Source organism: Trachemys scripta, chromosome 4 (assembly GCF_013100865.1).
Source record: "Trachemys scripta elegans isolate TJP31775 chromosome 4, CAS_Tse_1.0, whole genome shotgun sequence".
NCBI lineage: Eukaryota > Metazoa > Chordata > Testudines > Emydidae > Trachemys > Trachemys scripta.
In genome coordinates this window covers 42,034,898-42,058,302 of record NC_048301.1, presented here as the reverse complement: position 1 = coordinate 42,058,302, position 23,405 = coordinate 42,034,898, and the positions used below count along the sequence as shown (strand labels likewise).

Below are 23,405 nucleotides of genomic sequence, written 5' to 3'. Positions count from 1 at the left end.
TTTTCACTTCAAATGTCATGATCTGATCACTGTTAAATCAAATACTGTCAATAGACTCAGGGGAGTTTCCAGAAGCAAAGCGTAATCACTTCCAGCAAAGGCCCATCAGATTCATTTGTTTGCCCAGTGCTGCTTTCTCCCACTTTACTTTTCAAAAAGCATTTTGTCCAAATGGAGAAATGAAAAGATTTCCCCATTCTTTCCCCTGCAAATACACACACTCCTGGGACATGGCATGGGGCTTATTTCAGAAGGATCTTTATGGGAGTCCCTTATTAAAATATTGGTGGCACTTCACTGGCTATAAGCCCAAAAGATCAGCATGCAATGATTTTTCCTGAGGCTCTATGTCCCAGAGGAAGAAGATAGAGAGAGCAGAGTCTGCAGAGGGCTTCTTAATAGCCTTCTACTGAATTCTTCAAGCAGTGTAAAAACAATGAACATGCTTCAGAACTGCCATGCTCTGTGGAGGGATCTCTGCTGAGATCCTGACAACGTCACCTGTAATCTGTAGCTGACTTGATACGTGGAGTTCCACAGTGACCCTCGCTCAGCTGAGCTGTGTGTGTGCCGGGGCACTCAGCCAGGATTTGTCATTTCCCCTGCAGTATATTTATTTATCAACTGATCAAAGATCAGGCTGGTTGTTCTGACCCAGCATGTGTGACAGGTGCTCCAAGTCGGCTTTGGTCTTTTTACACCAAGAGGAAAATCTCAGTCTCACTCTTCATTCCAGCTGGGAACACATGCTCTGGCAAAAAAGAATAATAGTAGGAGCATTGTTCTAAGAGTTCAGAGATTGAAGGAATAGGGGGCTGCTGGAACAGGGACCCATGTCCTATGTATTTGAAAAATCTGTTTTGCACACTTTAAGGGCTGAACAAACTTATTCCTTGAGATCCAGGGGACTGAGCCATTGGACGGAGTCTTTCTCTAAATACCATTAGCGCCCAGATACCACAGCGGTGAGCACAGGAGAAATATTTAGCTTGCTAGTGAGATTGTTTCCTTGTAAGTTTTGAAAGTCCTCCGGGGTTACACTGATCGTCGGTCAGGAGCCATAGAAAGAAATCTGATAACCAACTGTTCTTCCTGATAATCTGGGCTGTTCATTTTCACCCTTGGTTAAACCACTGAACTACTGAGCTGTGACCAGGTTTATTTGCTCCCATTGGGCTTGCTGGCAGCTTCATTTATTTTATCTGCTTGTTATGTGGAGTGCAAGGGGCACAAGATGACCTGTTGCCAAGAGGGAGGGTATAATCGGAGCTCTGTGTTTTTTGTTAATGCGAAATAAAATGAAAAAACATTAAAATACCCATAACATGAAATACCCCACAGCAGCAGCTCCTGTCTCGAGGGGCTGGGCCTGTCTCCCTGCTCTGGCTGTTGCATTCTGGTACACGGTCATAGTGTTTCTCGGGTTTGTCTGGCCCCCTGATGAGGTAGCTCACTGGTCCAAATATGAGTGAGTGGCATTGTGACCTGGTGCATGGGGTCACAGTCCCACTCACTCAAATTTGTCCTGCCCAGTCCCCCCATCATCACCGCAGAGGAGCAACCGGGCCAAACCTGAGCAGCACTGTGACCCCGAGGTGGGAAGCTGGGCCCAGCACCCAGGACAGGAGACACTGCTGCTGGATGAGCGTGGGATGGGCTTGCTTTGCAACCTGCCCCCAGGGTCTCCCCCTTTCCTGGGGCAGGACCCAAAACCCTCTACCATTCCTCCTGGGGTCTCCCCCCTCCCTGGGGGCAGGACCTGACACCCCCCCCTCACTCCCTGGGTCTCCCACCTCCCCAGGGGCTGGACTTGACACCTGCTCCCTAGGTCTCCCACCTCCCTGGCGGTGGACTCAAGCTGTGGGGCGGGGGGAATAGATAAGATGAAATAACAAGAAATTCCTGAAAACAAAACAATTGTAGAAAATCAAAAGAATTTCAGGGGGTTCTAATGTATGATCCTCTCTTTTTCTGTTAGCGTAAGGTGAGAGCATCTGTGTTTCTATGATTCCTCTTTCCTTCTGCCACCTCTGGAGGCTGCGTCTATATCAGACTGGGGTTGGTCCCTGCTTCTGGTTCTTGCCCTGCCACTCAAGTCATGCATGTTCTGACACCAGGGAAAGACACAACTGATGGGTCTAGAGTAAGGACACTGCAGGAGAAGAGTGTGTGTCTATCTGAGGGAAGATTTTCCCTCTGCCCTTATTCTGTCCCTTATGAGTAGTTGAAGACATTGATCTGGATGGGTAGGTGTGATGCTTTGTACCTCGGGAGAACACCCAGCACTCCTATGTTCATCCTTGTAAAATGATTGTGTGGTATCCAATGCAGTTTGTCAGGTTGGGTGTCTTCGGAAGGCTTATGATGCACTGAGCATTGTTTTTATAGTGATGTTATAGTAATTGTTGTTACAGTAATGTTATAGGTTGTAATTTCATGTATATAGTTATGAGGCTGAAAATGTGTCTTCATGGCTTAAAATAACTCAAGCAAAAACTCTCCAGAAGCAGAGGGGCAGTTCATACCTCATCAGGGCATGTATGGGACAAACCCAGCCCATCCTCACAGGAACAAAGGACACTGGCCTAGGCAACAACAAAGGGTCTGTTGGACTCTTGAGTGAGTCACCCCCCTTCCCTTGGTCAGTTTGGGACTGCGATGAGGTAATGACCACCTGAAGGGCAGGGGCAAAGCCAAGAGGGAAGAAAGGACATGATAAAAGGGAGAGACATTTGCCATGCTCTTCCTCTCTCCTCCACCTCCATCTACAAACATCACTACCAAGCGACTGAAGCGCTGATCAAAGGGGAGAGCCTGGCTGTAGGGCAACCAGCCAGCCTGAGGTGAGAAGCATCTAAGTTTGTAAGGGCATTAAAAGTGTTAAGATCAGCTTAGAATGCGGTTTGGTTTTGTTTCATTTGACCAAATCCGACTTACTGTGCTTTGATTTATAATCACTTAAAATCTATCTTTGTAGTTAATAAGTCTGTTTGTTTATTCTACCTGAAGCAGTGCATTTGGTTTGAAGCATGTCGGAGACTCCCTTGGGTTAACAAGCCTGGTGCATATCAATTTCTTCGTTAAATTGACAAACTCATATAAGTTTGCAGCGTCCAGCGGGCATAACTGGACACTGCAAGACGGAGGTTCCTAGGGTTGTATCTGGGACCAGAGATATTGGTTAGTATAATTTGGTTGCACAATCCAAGGAGCAGCTTACATGCCAGAGGCTGTGCGCGAACAGCCCAGGAGTGGAGGTTCTCACAGCAGAGCAGGGAAAGGCTGGCTCCCAGAGTCAAGGATTGGAGTGACCTAGCAGATTACCGATCCGGATAACACCAGGGGAACATCACAGTAGGAAGGAGCGTTTTTGGCTCTGGGGAGAATGCAGCCACTTGATGTGTTCTTAGGTGGAGTCACTGTGCTGGCTCTGAGGAGGCTGGACTGCACTGCAGCTGGTGATCTAAGGCTTCCGAGGTGGAAGCTGCCTGGGAAAAGCAGGATTGTTGTGTATTAGGGAAGAATCCCAGCCCCACTCTGATTAGCTGGGCTGTAACATCCCAATCTCACAGATCAGTTGCTTCTATACAGGGTAACTTCACAGCACTGTTTGTACCATGCCTACAACTCTGCTTAACATCTCACTGCACAGGTGCTTCTTGCCTGAAGAGTTTTCACTGCAGAATAGTACTTTCCACTAAAAGCCTGATAAATGGCCAGGATCCCATGCTGTGGGTTTCTGCTCCTTCAAGCAACCTACTAGTCGTCATTATTTTCCTCTACCAGCTCAGCAGCTCCCGCCTTCTAAATGAGGTCTGATTTGATGTGGGCAGAATAGGGGGATGGTTAATTGGGAAGTGAGGCAGACTTCCCTTCCCTCCAGAGCACTGGCGCTAACTTTTATTTTTCCTGGTGGTTGGTCCACCCCTGCTCCACTCTGAGGCCCCACCCCCACTCTGTCCCTTTCCCTGAGGCCCCGCCCCCACTCCACCTCTTCCTGCTCCCACTCTACCCCCTCCCCCGAAGCCCCCCCTCCACCCTCCCCCAAGTGCTTCCTGCCAGCTGCCGAACAGCTGTCAGGGAGTGCTCAGCACCCACCAATTTTTTTTTTTGGTGGGTGCTTGAGCCCCGGAGCACCCCTGAGTCAGCACCAATGCTCCAGAGTCTGTGCCAGACATCATCACGGCTTGCATCCATTAGAGCAGGTATGGCTTTAATATGGGACCACGAAGGGGCAGGAGGTGGCCTGAGTGACATACCCAACCCTCTCTGGCAGCCACGCTTCCAGTTTCTGCAGGAGGGTGTGGGGTCAGAGCACTCGGATTAGAGAACATTCTAATGAGCACTTGTACATTCTGGTCTCTAATTTGCAGGGAGTGTCTGGGCCCACATTGGAGGATGTGTCAGGGCCAGGCAAAGATGTGGCTTTTCCAGGAATGTTTAGATTTCTATAAACAGTCTAGGCATTGGAGCCTGAGATGAACCTTCCTTTGTATTTGATCTGACTTCCTACTCCCAGTCACACACCAACCTCAGACAGAGCCACAGCGTAGGCTCAGAGCAGCTGACTTTCTGGTCTGCGGAGGAGCTCTCTGAATGGCTGCAGTATTTCTTTTGGGGAGTGGAGGGGCTGCCCCAAGCCTCTTAGACATTAGTACTGTTTGCTCCCTGTGTAGTTGTAGTGAGTCCTTGAAAGTGATGCATTCCTCATTCCTTCCCCAAAGAGTGAGCTGACCCTCTCAGCACCCACTGCCTAGCCAAAAACTGCTCTCAGATCTACGAACCCCCTTCTTGCCCCCTCCCCACATCCCCATTCGCTGGCTCTGCTCTCATGCTGGGATGTTGCTGTGTGATGTTGCTGCTGTTATAAACTGGGAGAAGGGAAGGTGCATCCCTGACTCAGTTGGGTCAAAGGCAAATACAGCAGGAGTGGAACTGGGAGGCCCAGAGTGACTGGCACAGAGCAAGGCGCTTTCTTCTATGATGTCAACAAGGTCACAAGAAGCAGAAGTGTGATGGAGCAGGAGCCAGGGAGTTTATTCTGTTCCCAGGACAGCTCTGGCTATTGAGATATAAGGCTTGAAGTTTCTTTTCCAGTGATGGTGGAAATACACAAGACCCGTGAGCCCTAGCTTTTCATCTCATGGGGCCTGAGTTCAAGTGCTGTCTTGGTTCATAAAAATGAAAGGAAATTGGTTCAATTTTGTTTCTGTTTTTCCTCCTCCTAAACCACCACACAATGTAGATGATTATTGGTCACTCTGTGAGAAGTCTAGCAGGGGAGTGCCATGGGACAGAGATGAGTTGTGTTGGCAGAGGAGTATAAGGGCCCAGATCTAGAATAACAGACATGGACCGAGTTGTACCAGAAGAACTTTTGGATGCATCTTGCACCTGGCCTGCATGTACTTACTATGCTTGGATCTGGCAAGTGCTCCACACTCCTATTCAAATCTCAAGCCTATTGTCAAACTCTGGGATCCCAGCAGGCAGCTGGGACTCCTTTCTCTACTTGAAATGATTCAGCTACTGGAACTGAAGTTTGTAATGCAGGTGAATCTTTCTATGGAGTGAGTCAATGAAACTTGGCAAAGCCAGAGATGTTTTTCTGCTCTAGGATGCAGCATTCAGTTGGCCTGTAAACTCTGAAACCCTAGAGAGGCCACCAGACCTTTTCCATCTGTGCTTACTGAGTGTTTTGGATGATTTAACTATAGGGACCATTTGTTGCACCATCTTACAGCTTTCTGTTAATTCAGAGGGATTTAACTGGAATTTGTCTGGCTCATTTGTGGTAAATTTGCCAAGCTTGAGAGTCCATGGCCTTTTGCTGCTGTGGTGATACGTGCACTGGAAACACACAGAGAGATCTGGGAGGTGACTGTCTGGATATGTGCCTTAATGAAGGTGCAGAAGAGTAGAGCAGCACTATGCCTGCTTGGAATGAGTCCCAGACAAGGCATGAAGGAAGCTGCAGAGCATTCTGGGATGCCAGTTTCTCTGCTCTGGACTAATCTCCCTACAATAGGAAAACATTCGTCTGGGAGTAGCTCTCAACCAACCTTGCTCAAGAAACTTTCTTTGGCAAGAGGCGTTTGCAAGCTAACAGCCCATCTTGGGGCATGATTATCTTTGGTGTCTTTTAGGGAGTGGGGCTTGGTGCCCCTTTTTAACCAGGTGATGCCTATCTATCTAATCTATATCTATTTCTTTGGTCTGTGGCACCCGCATCCCTCCAAAATATCAGAATCTTTCAAACATGTATCTTACCAACACCCTGAAGTGCTAGTTAAATACCATTGTCCCCATTTTAGAAATGGAGGGACTGAGACACAGAGAGATTTGCCCAAGATCATGAAGTGAATCTAGGGTAGATCTGGGAACAGAACCCAGCTCTGAGTCACAGTCCAGTATCTAACCAAACAACCTCTTCCTCCCCTCCTGCTCCCCGGATACAGTCAAGTGCTGTTTTGCTTTTTGCTTTTGTAACCCTTCTGCCCATCTAAGTTGGCAGCAACAAGGGCCGGGTTCTGTATCTAGGGGTTCCGCTTCAATAACACAGTGCAAAACCGGCTCGAGCCCCCACCCAGTGACCTGGGACAATTACATACCACCCCCTGGGTGCCTCTAAGAGGCAATACTTCCCCTCTCGCAAGCACGGAGTCTGAGTGTAACAGAAAATGTTTAATAACATGAGGTAAACGACATCAGCATTAAATTGGAAAAACACCACAACTAGAGTTCATAGACCAAACCATGAGCGAAGACCCACCCCAGCAAATTGGGCCGTGTCCTCTCCCGTTGGTTCTTGAAACCAGCGACCCAAGAATCACCAAAGTCCCAAAAGTCCGACAACCCCCCAAAGTCTCTGTCCCTGATCAGTGCAGCCCCAGAGTTCAAAAGGGGGTGTGTGTGAGCAGGGTGTTAAGGGGCACCTTACGTGATCCGAGGCCAACCGGCTGCTTCTCCGTGGGGTTCCACCGCAGCCTTCACCACGAACTGCTCCACTCCACCCGCAGTCCCACTCCTGCCGTCCCACGAACTGCTCTGGCAGCCGTGCCGCTCCGCCCCGCTCACCGACCTGTGAGCCGTGCCGCTCCGCTCCGCTCCGCTCACCGACCTGTGAGCCGTGCCGCGCCGCTCCGCTCACCGACCTGTGAGCCGCGCCGCTCCGCTCCGGCCGTCCCTTGGGCCACTCCCACAAGGCTCTGCTCTGCTAGCTGCTCCTCCAGCCGCTCCACTCACCGACCTGTGAGTCGCTCAGCACCACTCCAACCGTCCCACAAGGCTCCACTCTGCTAGCTGCTCTGCCAGCCGCTTAGCATTATAGCTTCAGGCTCCCCCACTAGTTAACACCACCTCAGTCATCTCAGCTCTTTTGTGATTTCAGCTCATAGTAGGGGAGCCCCAGTGCTAGTGCACCACTGGCCCAAAGTGAATTCAGTTCAGCAGTCTGTAACTAGACTTCTAATGGAATCAAAGTTAGCTCTGATATTAAACAGTAGAGAGAGGAGGTAGTGCAATTGGTGTTTCAACCCCTCAGAGAGGGGCTCATCCCATCAGATACAAATACCTGTCCCTATCCTCTCTCCATTCACTGGGTTTTGTAACCCATGCCCCTTGACAAGCACATGCTACTTAGGTAATGGTGAATGACTCACTCAGTCCTTCTGTCATACACAGTTCCACTGGCCTTGATTCACAGAATCAGGGTAACAAAACTTTATTCTTCCTGCCCCAATAACAGAGAAACTGGGGATCCCACACCAGCCAAAGTAACCACTTTGAGTTGCTGTTGTTTCATGCCAGGCGGGTGGGTGTGCCTATGCAAACAAGATCAGCCCCTGGAGTTCTTTTCCACATTCGCCATAATTCACCACCAGATGTCAGGGTAGAGCTCATCCTGACTCTGCTTACATCTTTAATCCTGCTTTTCTCCCCAGCAATGTGCAGGCCATGATCTGGATTTGCATTTGTGAAGAAGCTGTAGCTATTGTGTGTTGTGTGCTTGAGCTGGGGATCCTAGGAACTGACGGTAGGTGTGATTTGCTTAGAACATAGTGCTGACTCCCAGCCTGTGGAACTGTCCATATGTGGCTCGGCAGCATTCCTCAACCGCTTCTGCTTTCGCCTTCAGGACTGAACCCTTTCTCAGGAGACTCCTGAGAGTTAGCTCCTCTCGGTTTTGTCACAATGGCAGTGAAATGGCTCTTTCCTCTCCTCTGTGGTGGTTGTAATTTGGGAGATGGTGGTGGTGAAAGGATCGGTTGCCCAAATACATTCTATTTTCCGCTCCACTAGGCAACACGTTCGCCTGAGCAAAGGTTGGGTAGTACTCTTACTTCAGGCAATCCAAGCACAGCCTGTCTACGCAGCCAAAACAATAGAGCTTAGCAGTGGTGGTGGAACTTGCATGTGGTTGAAACAGGTCACAACCAGGCTGAGAAACTGTTTTCGCTTCCATCTCTACCAGGGCTAAAGCAAAGTGTCTTAGCAGGGCACTGGGCTGAACTGTGTTACAACCTGGTTGGCCCACTTCAGAATTTAGCAACAATTGTAACCTTCTGTTATTTCTGTCCTGCATATAGGTCAGACTTTGTGGGGGTTGGGAGGCTGCTGGGCTGTCTTGCATGTGATCATGTTTCCTCTAACCATGCAGTTCCTATAATGTATTTGCATTATATCCACCTTCACATAGCCCAACCTACATGTGGTGCTCCAGGAGCCCTGCCCTTTTCCATCTGTTACTTTAGGGAGCTGCAGAACTCTGTTTGTAAGGGTTTGACTGCTGTTGACTCCAGCAAGTGTCTGGGTATTGAAATGTAGTCCTGAGCCACATACTCCACATGCAGGGGCTCCTCTCTCACTAAATCAGCCTTTTGTGATCCTAGATCAATGCTTCCCAGAATGGGTCACATGTGTCCCCTGGGGGGGGGAGGGGCAAGAGGGAGGTGGATTCCCAGATCAATGAAACTACATTTTCCCTGTTGTAAAATGTAACTGGTAATGATGAAACACTGTATTTTACGCTGGCTTATATGGGCTGGTATAGAGCTACATTTCATTCGGATTGTAAAAGGGTTGTACCCTCAGCCCATAATTGAACAGACCAGATGCCCCTGGATGAGGTACTCCGTTGTGCCTTTAGACTGTAAGCTGTTTGGAGCAGGACTCTGTTATTTGGCCAGCTTGTGCTCCACAGGTCTGAGAAATTATAGTTATCTGTCTCCTGATAACTAACAGTTACAGTATTCAGACTTGAAACTTGGTGGATTCTTTAATGTCTTGCCAGTTCTCCATATTTTATTAAGAATCCTGTGCCAGTTGGTAATTTTCTTTAATCCCCAGCTTCTGAAGCCAAGGGAGTATGAGAATCTCACCTTTTCCCCCTCTAAAATGAAACTAAGTTTCTAAACTGCTTGGCTGTGGAGAAAAGCTTGAAAATGTGACCACTTAAGAGCTGGTAATCCAGAAGGCAAATAAAGACCCAAAATATGTTCATTTTAAAAAATCATGATTATCTCATTTTTATGGGATCTGATTGATTTTTAAATGCATTTGAACATTCCCCTGGCCCCCCTCCAAAACTGGGATAATCTGGGTTTTCCCCCCCCAGCAGTTGCTACTCTTATCTATAAGTTCCTTGGGGAAAATGTTAGCATTCTGGGTTAAATGTGAGGCCTTCAACTACTCTTATTGCTGGATAAATGGCTCAGATCTGGTGTTGTCTGCAACCTGTTCCCAGCAGTTGCATGTATGCTCCTTGTTGTGCTGCTCTGTCTGTTCCAGTGCAGAGGCTCTGCCTGAAATTTCATGGTACCTGCTGGAAGTTACTAGTCTGCCTGTAGGATAGTGACAGGCACTTCTCCCCAGAGAGTGGACAGAGTGCAGCTTTGTTTGACTTCTGAAAGACTTCAGTTTGAGGCACTATTGTGCTCGGTTGACTGAAATGCTGGGCTAACATACAATGTTATCTTGGTATAAGGCATTGGCTCTATCCAACTCAATGGTTTAAAAATGAATGGAGTTTAACAACCCACCAAGAGAAGCCTGCTGGTGCCCCCTGTAGTTATAAGGCAATAGGCAGCCCTTCTGCCAGTGAGTGGGATGGGAGGAGTGGGAGGGCCTAGCAAGTCTCTTTGTCAGTGGCCAACCCAAAGGCAGGGGATGAGGGCAAGACACTGGAACAATTAGTATAGTGGGGGTGCTGAAAGCCATTGAACCAAACTGTAAACCCTGTATATGAGGGAAGCCATGCATTTGGTTGCTATTACTATTTCAAGCTGGGGGGGATGCTGTACCCCCAGCAGCCATTGTTCCAGCACCCCCAGAAAAGAATGTGTGTGTTAGTGGCTGATGTATTTCCAGCCCCTGGGGAAAGCTGGGTGGGAATCAGGCCATGTCTTTAATCCCTCACCTGGGAGCAGAGAGGTGGCAGGATTGCTGCCTGGCTGGTGTTATGGAGACCAGAGCCTGTATCTGTAGCTGGCTTAGAAATTCCCATTCAGAGCAACAGACATTTAAAACAGTAAAACAACAGAGCAATGTTTGCTGAATGGTGGCAACTGTGGTGTAAGGAGAGGATTTAGGGAGGGCACTGAGGGAGTGGCAATGCTCAGCTCTCTATGTGAGGGCAATAGCTGGAGAAATAACCCATATCTGACACCTGTGTAATCAGGGCTCTGGTACCTGCTTGAAGGCTGAACAAACTGAGTCATAGTGCTACTTCTAGTGATGCTGGAGCTCCTGATGCAGGGAGCCATCTTGGGGAAACCTGCCTTAATGGTGGGGTTGGAGTTCTACATTCCTTGCTTGGGGTGGCTGGAGCAGGCCCTGTGTGCTGGGGTATCAGTCACTGGGCACCTTACCCTGTCTCTCAGGCCAGAGGCTAGTTCCCATTGTGCAGGACATATTTGGCTCTGAGCTCTCACTGCCTATGTAAAGTTCAAAGCATTCATATGAATTTTGTGCTGGTGAAAGGGGCAGCACTGTGAACCCTACACTCTAAAGTTCTCTGTCCCCATAATGAGGACAGCATTTGTTGGTCTGCCAGCTTTCCCCTCCCCTCCCCTGCCTTGCCAATGTGTCCCTTAACCCTGATGAGGAGGGATGGATGGGGTGAGGAGGAGAGGGACATTCATTCTCCACAATCCATTCAGTCCTTGGTCTTTCTAATGAGACTGCCAATAAGGTTGGCTAATTGGTGTCCACTGGGAACCAGATTGAGAACCCATTAACCCACTGCATGCTAGGCTTGAGAGGTTAAGCACACGACATAACACTCTTCTTGCCACATCATCTCACTATTTCAGAGGGGGATTGCATGGATTTTATTTTCTTTCCTTCTAGCTCTCTCCCCAGGTTTATAGTGCCCTTAAGTGAGCAAGTTTGAGTATCTGGGGTGTTGGGAGAAACATCTTGTTTATGTTTGGAGATAATTTAATGGTGCTCTGAGAAGACACCAGTGGGAAGTATGGTGGGGAGCTGAGTATCTATATGCACCTCCTTGTGGGGAGAGGTGAGGATCCCAATGCCTTCCAGAGAAGGCTTCTCCCAATGCTTTGCAAACAATCTCAGCACCACACCCTGTCAGGTAGATCAGTCCCATCATCCTTATTTTTGCAGGAAGAGAAACTGAGGCACAGAGGCAAAGAGTCTTGTCCAAGATCTTGCAGGAAGCCTGTGGCAGAGCCAGGAATAACATAGATTTCCTGACTCTTGTTCTGTACTTTAGTCATGGAACCATCCTTCCCGGTGAGACACTGCAAATGGAACATGCTTGCTAACTTGTAATATATATTTGCCCTTACTCATAAACTGGGCCCTTTGCTAATACAGGGGTTAAATCTGTAAAATGGGAATAATAATGCTTCTGGTGAGAGAAAGCGTCTTGAACAAAGCCTGTATCTGGCTAGATTATGTTTTAGACTTTTAGCAGCATATTTTGTTTTGTTGTAACTCTTTCTCTCGTCATTTCTTATGCCGGAACTCACTTAATCCTATGTATATTTTGTTAATAAATTTATTTAATTTTTACCATAAACCAACTCAGTGCTGTGTTTGAAGGGAACAGTGTATTTACCCCCAGGTAAATTTATAATCTGTGATGTGGTTTTGTCTCTTTACAGGAGAAACAAACCTTATTATTTCTCTGAGCTCTTCACAAGAGGGCTTGACACTTCAGGAGACACGATTTGAGGAAAATTTGGGACTGGGAGTGTGTGGGGTCACCCTGGAAGTAATAAACAAGGCAGGTGTAAGCCACTGTGGGGCTGTACACAGGCTGCTGGGGTCAGACCTACTGAACCAGAGCTTTCTAGCATACAGAAATTCAGGGTGTGACCTGCATGCTTGGAGGCTAGCTGTGAATGGCCCAGGGTGGGAGCTCCAGAAGCAAACCAAGGCTCCCACAGTTATAGGGCAAGTGGTGACCCTTGGTGGTCTGGATTTGAACCCCCATACTGTGACATCCACATCCTATGTTTCAGATACAAGGGTAGCAGAAGAAACGCTTACTGGAAGTTAAGTGCCTGATGTTCAGGTATTTGAATATGTTCTTTATGCTCTCATCTTTACCAAATTACAATCTCAGTTTTCTCTTCATTAACTGAAATCACCGTAGGGCATCCCTGACTGAGCAAGCGAGGCAGTTACACCAAATCTCACTGATTTCATGGAGAACAGGCCATTGTGGAGAGACCTATCAATCCCTACAATCAGTATATTTTGTGCTTTTTATGGCTAACGACTCTAGCTTCATAGACTCCAACCTGCCCCCTCAGCACAATAACATGCCACATAGCTACAATATTTCATGAGATTCAGAAAAATTCTAGTGTAATGACACTGTCTCTGCACCACGCTCCTGCCCCTCCTCAACCTAGCGCCTAGTCCTACAAGTCCCTTCACAGGGGCAGGCAAGTTCTCTTTGGGCCCCCACCCCTTCCCAGACAGTATCTGCGAGCCCCCTCCTAGAGACAGCTCCTTTGTTTTATCTCAGATTCGAGGGAAGGAAAAAAAAGATAAGGGGCTAAAGCTGCATCATTCTCTCATCACCACTTTATTCTCACTTGTATTTCTGGTAGAGGAAGATAAGCTACAGCCAACCCAGCTCTGCCCATTCACAGAAGAGGGGGGAAAGCAATGCTCCTAAACTTAGTTATAGCCCAGCCCCTGTGGTGTCCTCATGCCTCAGCTGGCGGTTAAACACCAATTACTGGCTGCTTCAAAAAGCTCCAGGTTTTCCTTTGTTTCAAATAAACTCGTGTGAAAAGATACAAGTGTCATTTTTTTTTTTTTTTTAAAGCTAAAACATTTCCAGTCAGACAGGAGGGACTGCCAGCATAGACACATCAACAGGTGACTACATGGCTGCCAGGAGAACCAGGAATTGACACACTTAAAAACAAAAGCATGGGAGCTGCCCATCTTTCCAGACCAGGTCCTGTCCTTCCCCTCTTCTCTCAGCCCTGTCACTGCAACTGCTGAAGGGGTCACTAGATCTCCCATTCTTCTCTGGGGATGGATTGAATTCCATGGACCTCTTGGCTTAATAAATTACTCCTGGGGGAATTCTGCACCAGTCATCATTCTTAGTCAGCAATGGCTGACCTTCTCTCAGTCATGACCTTCCACAAAAGTAAAGATGCTGGCTTACCTTGTCTTAGATGAAAGATCTTTGCCTAAACAGGTTTCTCACCTGTATTCAGTTTCAGAGACTTCAACCACCACTTGGTTAAAGAACCCATCTTTTTTGGTTTGCAAGAACTCTAGCCCCTTGTGTCTGTCTAGTGATGGATGCCTAAAATGGCTTTCTATCCTTGCTTATATCTCTCAAAGTTCAATGACTTTGCTTCAAGAGACCAGGTGAGTGAGGTAATATCTTTTATTGAATCAATAAGTTAATTCAGTTGCTTATCACTTAAGGTTCAGCACCCTGTATTTCTAGATCTGTAAACCTTTGAATGGATTCTTCTGACAAGTAAAACCCAGGCCAGGCTTCTCTCTCCTGCTGGGTGTAGACACCATGCTGTCCTCTCCCCCACTTCTTAGTGTGAGGCTTGCCTCCACACCTTGTTAGCTTGATGGATCTGTTTACTGCTTATATGTGAACTGAGGTAAATACACACTTTTGTTATAATTCCAGCATATATTCATAACTCTTAATAGCTATTGCATACATACATCACACAAGAATATTAATGATCAGTGAGTTATTAGTTTTCAAATGATACCTCACAAAGCATATTTTGTGCAATGATTATTACAGTACTATGTAGGGTGTGAATACAAGAGTGCTTAGTGTCACAGTGATTTGTTTTTGACTAAATGTGGGAAGGTAGGAATTGCCACTCCAGATAGGACCAGGAGTCCATCTAGTGCAGTGTCCTGTCTCTGATAGTGGTAATACCAGATGTTTCAGGTTCAAGAAATCCCACTGATGGACACAACTTACTCATAGAAGTTTCTTCCTAACTCCTTTTTAGTGGTTGAGTTGTGCTCTGAAACATGACATTTGTGCCCCTTGTGTGTGTATTGTTTTAATCCTGCCTAATGCAACAGAATGGCAGAATTGGTCCCTTTTTATTAGTCATTCCCACTGGTTTACCTTCATTGGCATCTCTGAAGTAAAAGTGAACCCCAAAGTGATGCCTGTTGGGAGTCCCGACCCTGGTTTACCGCAGTGCCCCATAATAAAGATAAATTCCAGGTCAGTGACTGACACATGAGGAGCTTGGTCAGAGATTGTGAGGGTTAATAATTTGTAAGTTAAATGTGTTTCTGGCTCCAGCACTGAAGTGAGATAATGTCTGAAGGACAGAGCATTCTTCCCTGACCCAGGTCTCTTCATTGTTGCATGGAGGAGGGAGAGTGCAGATAAATGGTTTGGTGTATAAAGGGCAGAGACCTTTCCTTTCCCAACTGCAAGTGATGGCAGATCAGACGTTTATTTGGAAACCTTGATGCTGCCGACACACTGTTTAAAGAAAACATATCCCCAAACACACTGATAATCATTAAAGGAGTGTGAAACCTTGATGGTGAACCTTCAAAGTCTGATTAGCATGAATTACTGGGGAGTTTTATTTGTTGTCCAAGATCACACAATTGTCCACTCTGTCTTCCAAGTCCCTTTCCCTTCCCTCTCTGTGCATCTCCTTCATTGCCTGTAAAATGGGGATACTGATACTAGCTGACCCTCTCAATGGAGGACTGATAAGATATTGAGGTCTATAGAAATGCTCACTGTTGTTACAGTGGAAGCTAAAACTTTACAGCAAAACTAATAGGTTTGTTGTGATTATCTTTCTGTGATCGGGGTGGGGAAGGTCAACACTTCATAAGGTTCCCTTCACTGGGACAAGGGACTATCTGATGATGATGATAAATGCATCTCTCTATAACAAGGAAGTTGCCCTAGCTTGAATGCCCCCTCGTTTCCATATTTTTCATAGCTTCTACTTCCTCTCCCACTGTGAGGATGGGTTTGTGGATGCTCTGTTGGTGATGGTGAAGCATGAATAACTGGGGTTGAGTAGGAAGAAGGTGGCACAATTTTCATTGCTTCTACCATTCTGGTTAATTTGATGCTGCTAAGTCACATTCAAATGCTTCAGGCTTCAGAAGAGATTTGGAAATGTGTCAGGCAAGTGAGACAATTGCTTAAGGTGCTGCTTTGCAGCTATCTTTCTGCAGCTCCTAGAAAGCCTTGTGTGTGCTTGGTTGAGCCTGTCACTTCCTGGACAATTTTTTAGCTTGAAAACGAGATAACGGAGGAACTTAGTGCAACATTGAAGTGAGTAACCACTTCTGCGCCATACAGGGAAGTGTGTGTAAATAACCTCTCTCTGGGAACTGGCAAGAGTTGGGCTGTCCCCAGGCACTCTTTTATGATGGTGGGGGAGATGAAGGGGTGAAGAGCACTGGCACACAAAGCTGGAGGAGTGGGTAAAGTAAATATTCTTGTTGGGAGCTGAGCCTTGGTTGCAACATAGCTGCACGCAATGAAATGTGGACAAAAGAGCAGCTTTTGTAGGCAGCCACGAACATGTTGAGTGCATTTTGACTCCCCCTTTATTAGACAAGGGCTCAGGCATTTGGATCAAAACAGCAGAGCTCTCTCTGCTCTTTGAGGAGGGCATTTTAGGCTGGTGTCACTATTAGTCCCAGATACTTGTGAGTACTTGGTCTACTGGTGTAAGCCTGATCTGCTGTAAGGTAAGAGTGTCTCAGCCCTTTCCAGAAGGGGTCGCTATTGGATGTGTCATAGCCCTAGTCAAGCTCCCCTTTCTGGACCTATCAGGCTGCTGTGTTTGGATCCCAACACACTGGGCCCATGTGCTTTTAAGCCTCCCTTGGTCTAAGTAGGCTCCAGCACTGTGTCTTTCCTTGGCCTCTCTGGCACACTTCCTGGACACAGCCTGTCTGTTACCCATTCACAGAAATGGGATCTCACCTAGAGTTACCATCTTTTCAAAAAGCAAAACCGAGACACATGCAGGAGCACTGGATCCCCTGCTCCTCCTCTTCCCCCAGAGACCCCACCCCCGGCCAGGCCAGAAGCTGGAGCTGGACAGTGCTAAGAGCTGCCCAGGGAGCCCAAGCTGCTATGGGGAGTCCTGGACCTAATCTAGGCGGGGTGCCCAAGAGCAGCCCCCAGTCTGTGTCCCTACCCATCCCCAACCCCCTGGTGATCAGTCTCCTACCAGGTGATCTGTTGCTTAATTACCAGTAGGGTGACCAGAGAGCAAGTGTGAAAAATTAGGACGGGGGTGGAGGGTAATAGGAGCCTATATAAGAAAAAGACCCCAAAATCGGGACTGTCCCTGTAAATTTGGGACATCTGGTCACCCTAGTTACCAGCCTGGAACAGAATTTGTAAATTGTGCATCGTCCGTTTCCCCAAATTGTCACAAGGTGAAAAAGGAAATGCCACCCTCTCCCTCTGAGACTGACAAATTGGCAACTTATGAGCCAGTGTATGCCATGGGGCTGCATACAATTTTCATGGTGATGTCAATGCCGCCAATAAAAAAAAAAAGTATATCTCCATATATATCTCATAGAGCTGGAAGGGACCCCGAAGGGTCATCTAGTCCAGTCCCCTGCCTTCACTAGCAGGACCAAGTACTGATTTTGCCCCAGATCCCTAAGTAGCCCCTCAAGGATTGAACTCACAACCCTGGGTTTAGCAGGCTAATGATCAAACCACAGAGCTATCCCTCCCCCTCTCCAGGGTCACAGGTGCTGTGCTTGTTGGACACTGAGTGTAGCCAGGCCAAAGAAGCAGATGCCTCTACTCGCAGCCTTTCAAAGTAGGACATCTCCGAATGGAAACAGGTGCTGAGCCTCAGCAAATACATTTTTGGATTTAGGATCTTACCGGTCTTAAGGATTTCAAACCCTTTGTGTGGCTTTTGTTGCTCACTTTCCTCTTGGACTTAAACTTCTTAGACTGATGTGAGCCAGTGGAGAAGTTGACAGAGTTAGCAAGGCAGCTGGGGTTGGTTAGTGTCACTGCTACAGCTGTGGAGCCAGTAGGGTACACTTTCACACTTGTTATTTGTTGTGGATTCTGCTCAAATAGTAGTTAGTTTCTATTTTATTTTGATTGTTGGATGACTGAGTAGAGGATTTTTGGTTTGAAGACAAACTTGGACTGGCCCTGGCAAGCCTCTGACCATGCAAACCCAGGTCACATCTTGGAGCTGAGTCCCTTGATGGTGGTCCTAGCCTGGGGATCGGGGAGGAGATCCCCCTCACTCTCCATCTAATTCTCTCTCTCTCCTGATCTCTCTGCTCAGCTTGGAATTGCAGTGGGCTTTGTTCTCCCTCCCGTTCTGGTACCCAACTTGGAGGACACAGAACAGCTGGCCTACCACATCAGCATCATGTTCTTCATTACTGCAGCCGTGGCAACGGTGCTCTTCATCCTTGTCATCATTGGTAAGGAGGTGAATGTAAATGTGTGGGAGGGATGATGCCGAGAGGACCAGATTGTGTTTATGGGTCTCTGTATCAGGGAGGGAATGGGGCAGCCCACTTGGTTTGGTTTGGGGCAGTGCCCCAGCATAGCACCTGCTTCTGTTCACATACCGGGTTACTTCTTCTGTTAATGTTAAAGCCCATAGCTTCCCATCCCCTGAAGAGGAGTGAGACTGATGCGCCTTCTGGAAGTCTTCTTAAATAGCCTGGATCAGTTACTTCTGTACTCATCACCCAACAGCCAATCTCCATTCCCAAAGTTCAGTACATTGACACATCAAGAAGTTCTGGATACCCTAAAGGAATCTCGACCCAAGACTTTGGAATCTGACCCATGCCCATCCTGGTTAGTGAAAGAGAATCATGAACAACAGGGTCCACTCATTACCAAAATAGACAATGCATCATTCAGAAATGGAATCTTCCCTTCCTCTTTCAAATATGCAGTAGTTCAACCAGCATTGCAGAAACCCAGCCTGGATACATGGGTTCTAGCCAACAAACCTTCCACTCCTCACTCATAGAGGAACTAGCTCTAGGCCAACTACAAGCTCATCTAATTGAAGCTAACTTTCTAGACCTAGCACAATTTGGATTCAGGCAAGCACATGAAACTGAAACTCCTTTAGTGACAATGATGGATAATCTGCTATCAGTGGATAGAGGGCAGATCTCCATTCTCATCCTCTTGAATCCCTGCAGCATTCGACTCTGTTGACCATGAGATATTGCTGTATCATCTGAGAGAGATGGCAGGAGTCCAAGTAATGTGTTTAAAATGGTTTGAATCCTTCCTGGAAGGATGCACCCAACAAGCAGTGTTGGGAAACTGCACCTCCACCACTAGACCTCCTCATAATTGGAGCCCCACAAGGATTAATTCTCTCTCCGGTCCTTTTTAACATCTACATACAATCACTGGGAGAAATAGCCAGACGACATGGACTCAAGTACCAGCTGTATGCAGAAGATCCACAGCTCTACCTGTCCTTCACCACATGTGATCACACCACTAGCACCAAAATGTCCCAATGTTTGGACAAGATCAGCCCATGGATGGAAAACAGCTGGTTAAAGCTGAACCTGAGAAGGGCAGAGGTGATGCCAGTGGACAGAGCAAAGCACTTTGAAGAGTTTGCAGCCATGGTGCAGTTGTTATGCTCATACAAAGCACAGTTAGCATATGTTTACACACACACACACACACACACACACACACACACACACACCCCTGCAGTGATGTTTATAGTTACCAGTCCAGAGTCTGGATCAATCTAGTGGCCAGCCAGATTGGTCGCAGAGGGGAGCAGGGCTCTATCGGTCGTGATCCAATGCTCCTGCAGTGTGGTAAGATGAAGCACCCTGTTCTTATAGGTTTTTTTTCCTCTATTGAAGCCTATGGATTTTGCTGTATCAGTTTGTGACTGGTTACTTCTTAATTGGTATAAACATTCCAATACACCTCCTTTCCGATTTAATCAATTGTCCTTGGGGTGCCAGCCTTTACCTCAGGGCCGTCAATCTGCCCTTCATTATGGATGCGCGTTGATGATTCTTTGATGTCCTTTAAGTCTCTTCACTCCTTCCTTGACTCTGGCTATAACAATGGCCTTCACACCTTACCTTTCCTGATGCATACATTCCTCACTCACGCAAACAGATTGAGAATACAAACAGTAGTATTTTATATCGAGCAAAAAGGCATTGCAAATTAAACCTTGCTAAGTTTTACAATCAATAACCAAGACAATTTACATTGAGACCCAGGCCTTCAATGTTCCTCTAATCTACTTAATATAGACACAATAGAGAATCCTGTCTCTTACTTACTAAAACCTTAAGACAAAGAAATGTATATTTAACTAGAGTGCCTATATTGTAATTCATATAGGAAACCATAGTAGACATTATAATTTATCCTAAAACAAAAGGGTGACCATAATCAGTCATAAGGATTGTTCTGGTCTGTCATTCCTTTCTGCTATTCAAAAAGGGTGGCTGACAGGATGAAATCAAATCATACATTAATTCTCATAGTACATTATAAAATCCAGCTCCTACACAGTCTCCTTTGAACGCACACACCCACAATTGGTCAGTTTGTTCAAAAGTTTAGGAATGTTCTTAGATTCCTCGCTGAAACACTTAGTTCTCACATAGCATCTGCAAGTAATGCTTTCTAATCTCTCAGTTGGCGAGGAGACTCTGTCCCATCCTGGTAGATGATGACCTGGCCTCAGTTATTCACACCTTTACTTCTCAGGTGGACTACAGCAATGCGATATACCTGGGAATGAAGTCTTCAGCACCTAGGAAACTCCAACTAGTACAGAACACTGCAGCATGTCTCCTCAGCAGGACAAGCCAACATGAGAAAACCTGTCCTCTACTCTCCCATGGAATTTCAGATCAAATTCAAGATCTTGGTCCTTATCTTGGAGGCACTTCATGGCCTGGGTCTAGCATGTCTAAAAAGATCACATAAAGTTCTGAGATGAAGACTGTGGTTGACAGCTCTGCTCCTTTGGTACAATGTAACTCTCTATAATAAAGGTCTTCTCATCTGGGCAGGAGACAGAACTTTATTGGGGGGCTGGTCTGTGGAATGAACTCCCCCAAGAACTAAGGACAATAGAATCATAGAAATGTAGGGCTGGAAGGAACCTTGAGAGGTCATCTCATCCATTCTGCCATGTTGAGGCGGGATTAAGTATACTTAGGCCATGCCTAATGGGTGTTTGTCTAACCTGTTCTTAAAAACCTCCAATGAGTGGCATTCCACAACCTCCCTTGGAAGCCTGTTCCAGAACTTAACTACCCTTATAGTTAGAAAGTTTTTTGTCCTAATATCTAACCTAAATCTCTCTTGCTTCTGATTTGCTTGTTGTCCTGCCGTCCTCAGTGAGTAAGGAAGAACAACTGGCCACCCTCATCTTTATAACAGCCCTTAACATATTTGAAGACTGTTAGCAGTCCACCAGACCATCACAAACCTCCCTCGCCCTCCATTCTAAGTGCAAGGCATACTTCTTCGACCAGCCTTCTCTAATATATATACAGAGCAACACATATATTTTATAAAACAACAACAAACAAGCCCTAAAGTCCTACTAAAACAAAACACTCCATTGCACATGCTTCTTCCTGTGGGGAAAGGATAAGAGAAGAAACATGTGACAGATGTTAGTCATGTTACTTAATGTGCTACTGGAAGGTGCTCAGGTGATAAGCACAGTGCAAAAATCTAAATGGAATCAAGTTATCCCCTGCAGCCTTTGTCAGCCTGTCTGAAACCTCTGGAATGAGCAGAACCTGTCAGAGCCAGCCTAGAAATTGCACCAGCAGGCAGGGTGCTGGGATCAGTCCCTGGAGAGCTGGAAATGCCCTGGAGCTGCTCCCCTCTCAGGGGAGAACAGAGGGCAATGCCATGGTACAGGAACACACTGTGCCCCGCTGGCAGGGGAGAAGCCAGTGATGGGTGGGAGGGAGAAGGGATTAAGGACAGAGAGTGGTGTAATGAAAACTGATAAACCATTAGATTAGAGGTGAGAGACCCCTCTCCAGCCATAAAGCCATCCAGGGGAGTGAATGGAAGCCAGGTCTCTAGCCTGGCAAAGCAGAGCATTAATCTGAGACCTGTTGAGTTCTATTTTATTGTAACCTCATCGCCCTCCATCCCATTCATCTTTCATCCACCTGTTGTGCCCTGCTTGACATGCAGATTGGGAGAGACATGAACTCTCTGGGGCGGGGACTGTTATCTTTTTTTTCTATGTCTATACAGCACCTAGCACAGAGGGAACCTGTTCTTTGGTTGGGGTTCCTAGGCGCTCCCCTAATATAAATAGCCACCTCTAGGGAGGTTGGCCAGACGAGCCTGGGTCCTGGAATGAAAACCAGGTCTCTGACCTAGCAGAGCAGAACACTATTCCCTAAGGCACCAAGCCTGGCCAGGGAGTGAGGGCCTGGAGTGCAATCTGGCACAGCACAGGGCCGGCCATGTTTTTCATTTCCAACATCCCTCTCACTCTGTCACCCCCAACTGCATATTTTGAAGTTGGCAGCTTATTGCCTTGTGTAGACAGGGATGTTAATAGGCCTGTTAGCCCTCTGTGGCTGGCACCACTGCTGAGTAGGGTTGCCAAGCCTCCTGGATTGGCTTGGAATCTCTCAGAATCGATATCCCAGTGGCTACTGAAATCAATCCAGGAGATTTTAACAGGCTGCTAAAAGTCAAGTCGGCGGTGCAGTGGGGCTAAGGCAGGCTCCCTACCTGCCACGGCTCCACATGGCTCCTGGAAGTGACTGGCACGTCCCTCTGGCTCCTAGGCTCAAAAGATGCCAGGGGGGTCTCTGCATGCTGGCTTCACCCCGAGCGACGACTCTGCAGCTCCCATTGGCTAGGACCCATGGTCAATGGGAGCTGCGGGGGCGGTGACTGCAAGCAGGGGCAGTGCGCAGAGCCTAGGAGCTGGACATGCTGGTCGCTTCTGGGAGCCGCCCAAGGTAAGCGCTGCCAGACTGGAGCCCACACTCCAAACCCCCTCTCACACCCCAACCACCTGCCCTAGTCCTGAGCCCCCTTCTGCACCCCAAACTCCTCCCGTACCCCAAACCCTTCCTGGAGCCTGTACCCCAACCCTCTGCCCCAGCCCTGAGCCCCCTCCTGCACCCCAAACCCCTCATCCCTGGCCTCACCCTAGAGCCCGCACCTCCTCCCATACCCCAACCCCCTATCCCAGCCCTGAGTCCCCTCCTGCACCCAAACTGCCTCCCAGAGTCCTCACCCCCCACACTCCAACCACCTGCCCCAGCTGGGTGAAAGTGAGTGAGGGTGGGGGAGAGCAAGCGACATAGGGATGGGGAATGGAGTGAGTGGGGGACAGGGCCTTGGAGAAGGGGCAGGGTAGGGGCGGGGCCTTGAGGTGGGGCAAGGGTGTTTGGGTTTGTGCCAAGCCTACTGCTGAGCACTGAACAGCTATAAAATTTCAACTGACAGGCAGTGACTTTCTCAGCTGCTTCCTCTGAGGGTAGGGGCTGGTAGTGCTGGAGTTTCTTTTATCTTAGGGTTACCATATCTCATAAATAAAAAAAGAGGACCCTCCACGGGCCCTGGCCCCGCCGATTTCCTCACCCTAGTCCCGCCCCAACTCCGCCCATTCCCCGCCCTAACTCCGCCCCCTCCTCCCTTCCACTCCCAGCCAGGGGGAAAGGGCTGCCCCAGCGCTACCGGCTTCAGGGTTTGCCAGTCAGTCCCCAGACCCTGCGCCCCCAGCCGGCGCTTCCCCAGCGCAGCTGGAGCCCGGGAGGGGAAGCGCCCAGCCGGGGGCGCAGGGTCTGGAGGCTGCCCGGCAAACCGTGAAGCTGGTAGCGCTCGGGCTTTGGGCAGCCCCTATGCCTCCGGACCCTGCGCCCCCAGC

General features: G+C 47.8%; 1 protein-coding gene across 7 annotated transcripts in view; it reads left to right on the top strand.

Annotated features, from left to right (window-relative positions):
- Window positions 1-23,405, top strand: part of FLVCR2 (FLVCR heme transporter 2) — a 55,789-nt gene that overhangs the window by 2,478 nt on the left and 29,906 nt on the right. For all 7 annotated transcript variants that reach the window (XR_004645484.1, XR_004645482.1, XR_004645483.1 and 4 more), the window contains exon 2: window positions 17,805-17,946. Coding sequence is in view for 4 of the 7 variants with exons in the window: in XM_034768485.1 (XP_034624376.1) it covers window positions 17,805-17,946 (142 nt within the window). In the remaining 3 variants the exon portion in view is untranslated. The remainder of the gene's footprint in view (window positions 1-17,804; window positions 17,947-23,405) is intronic.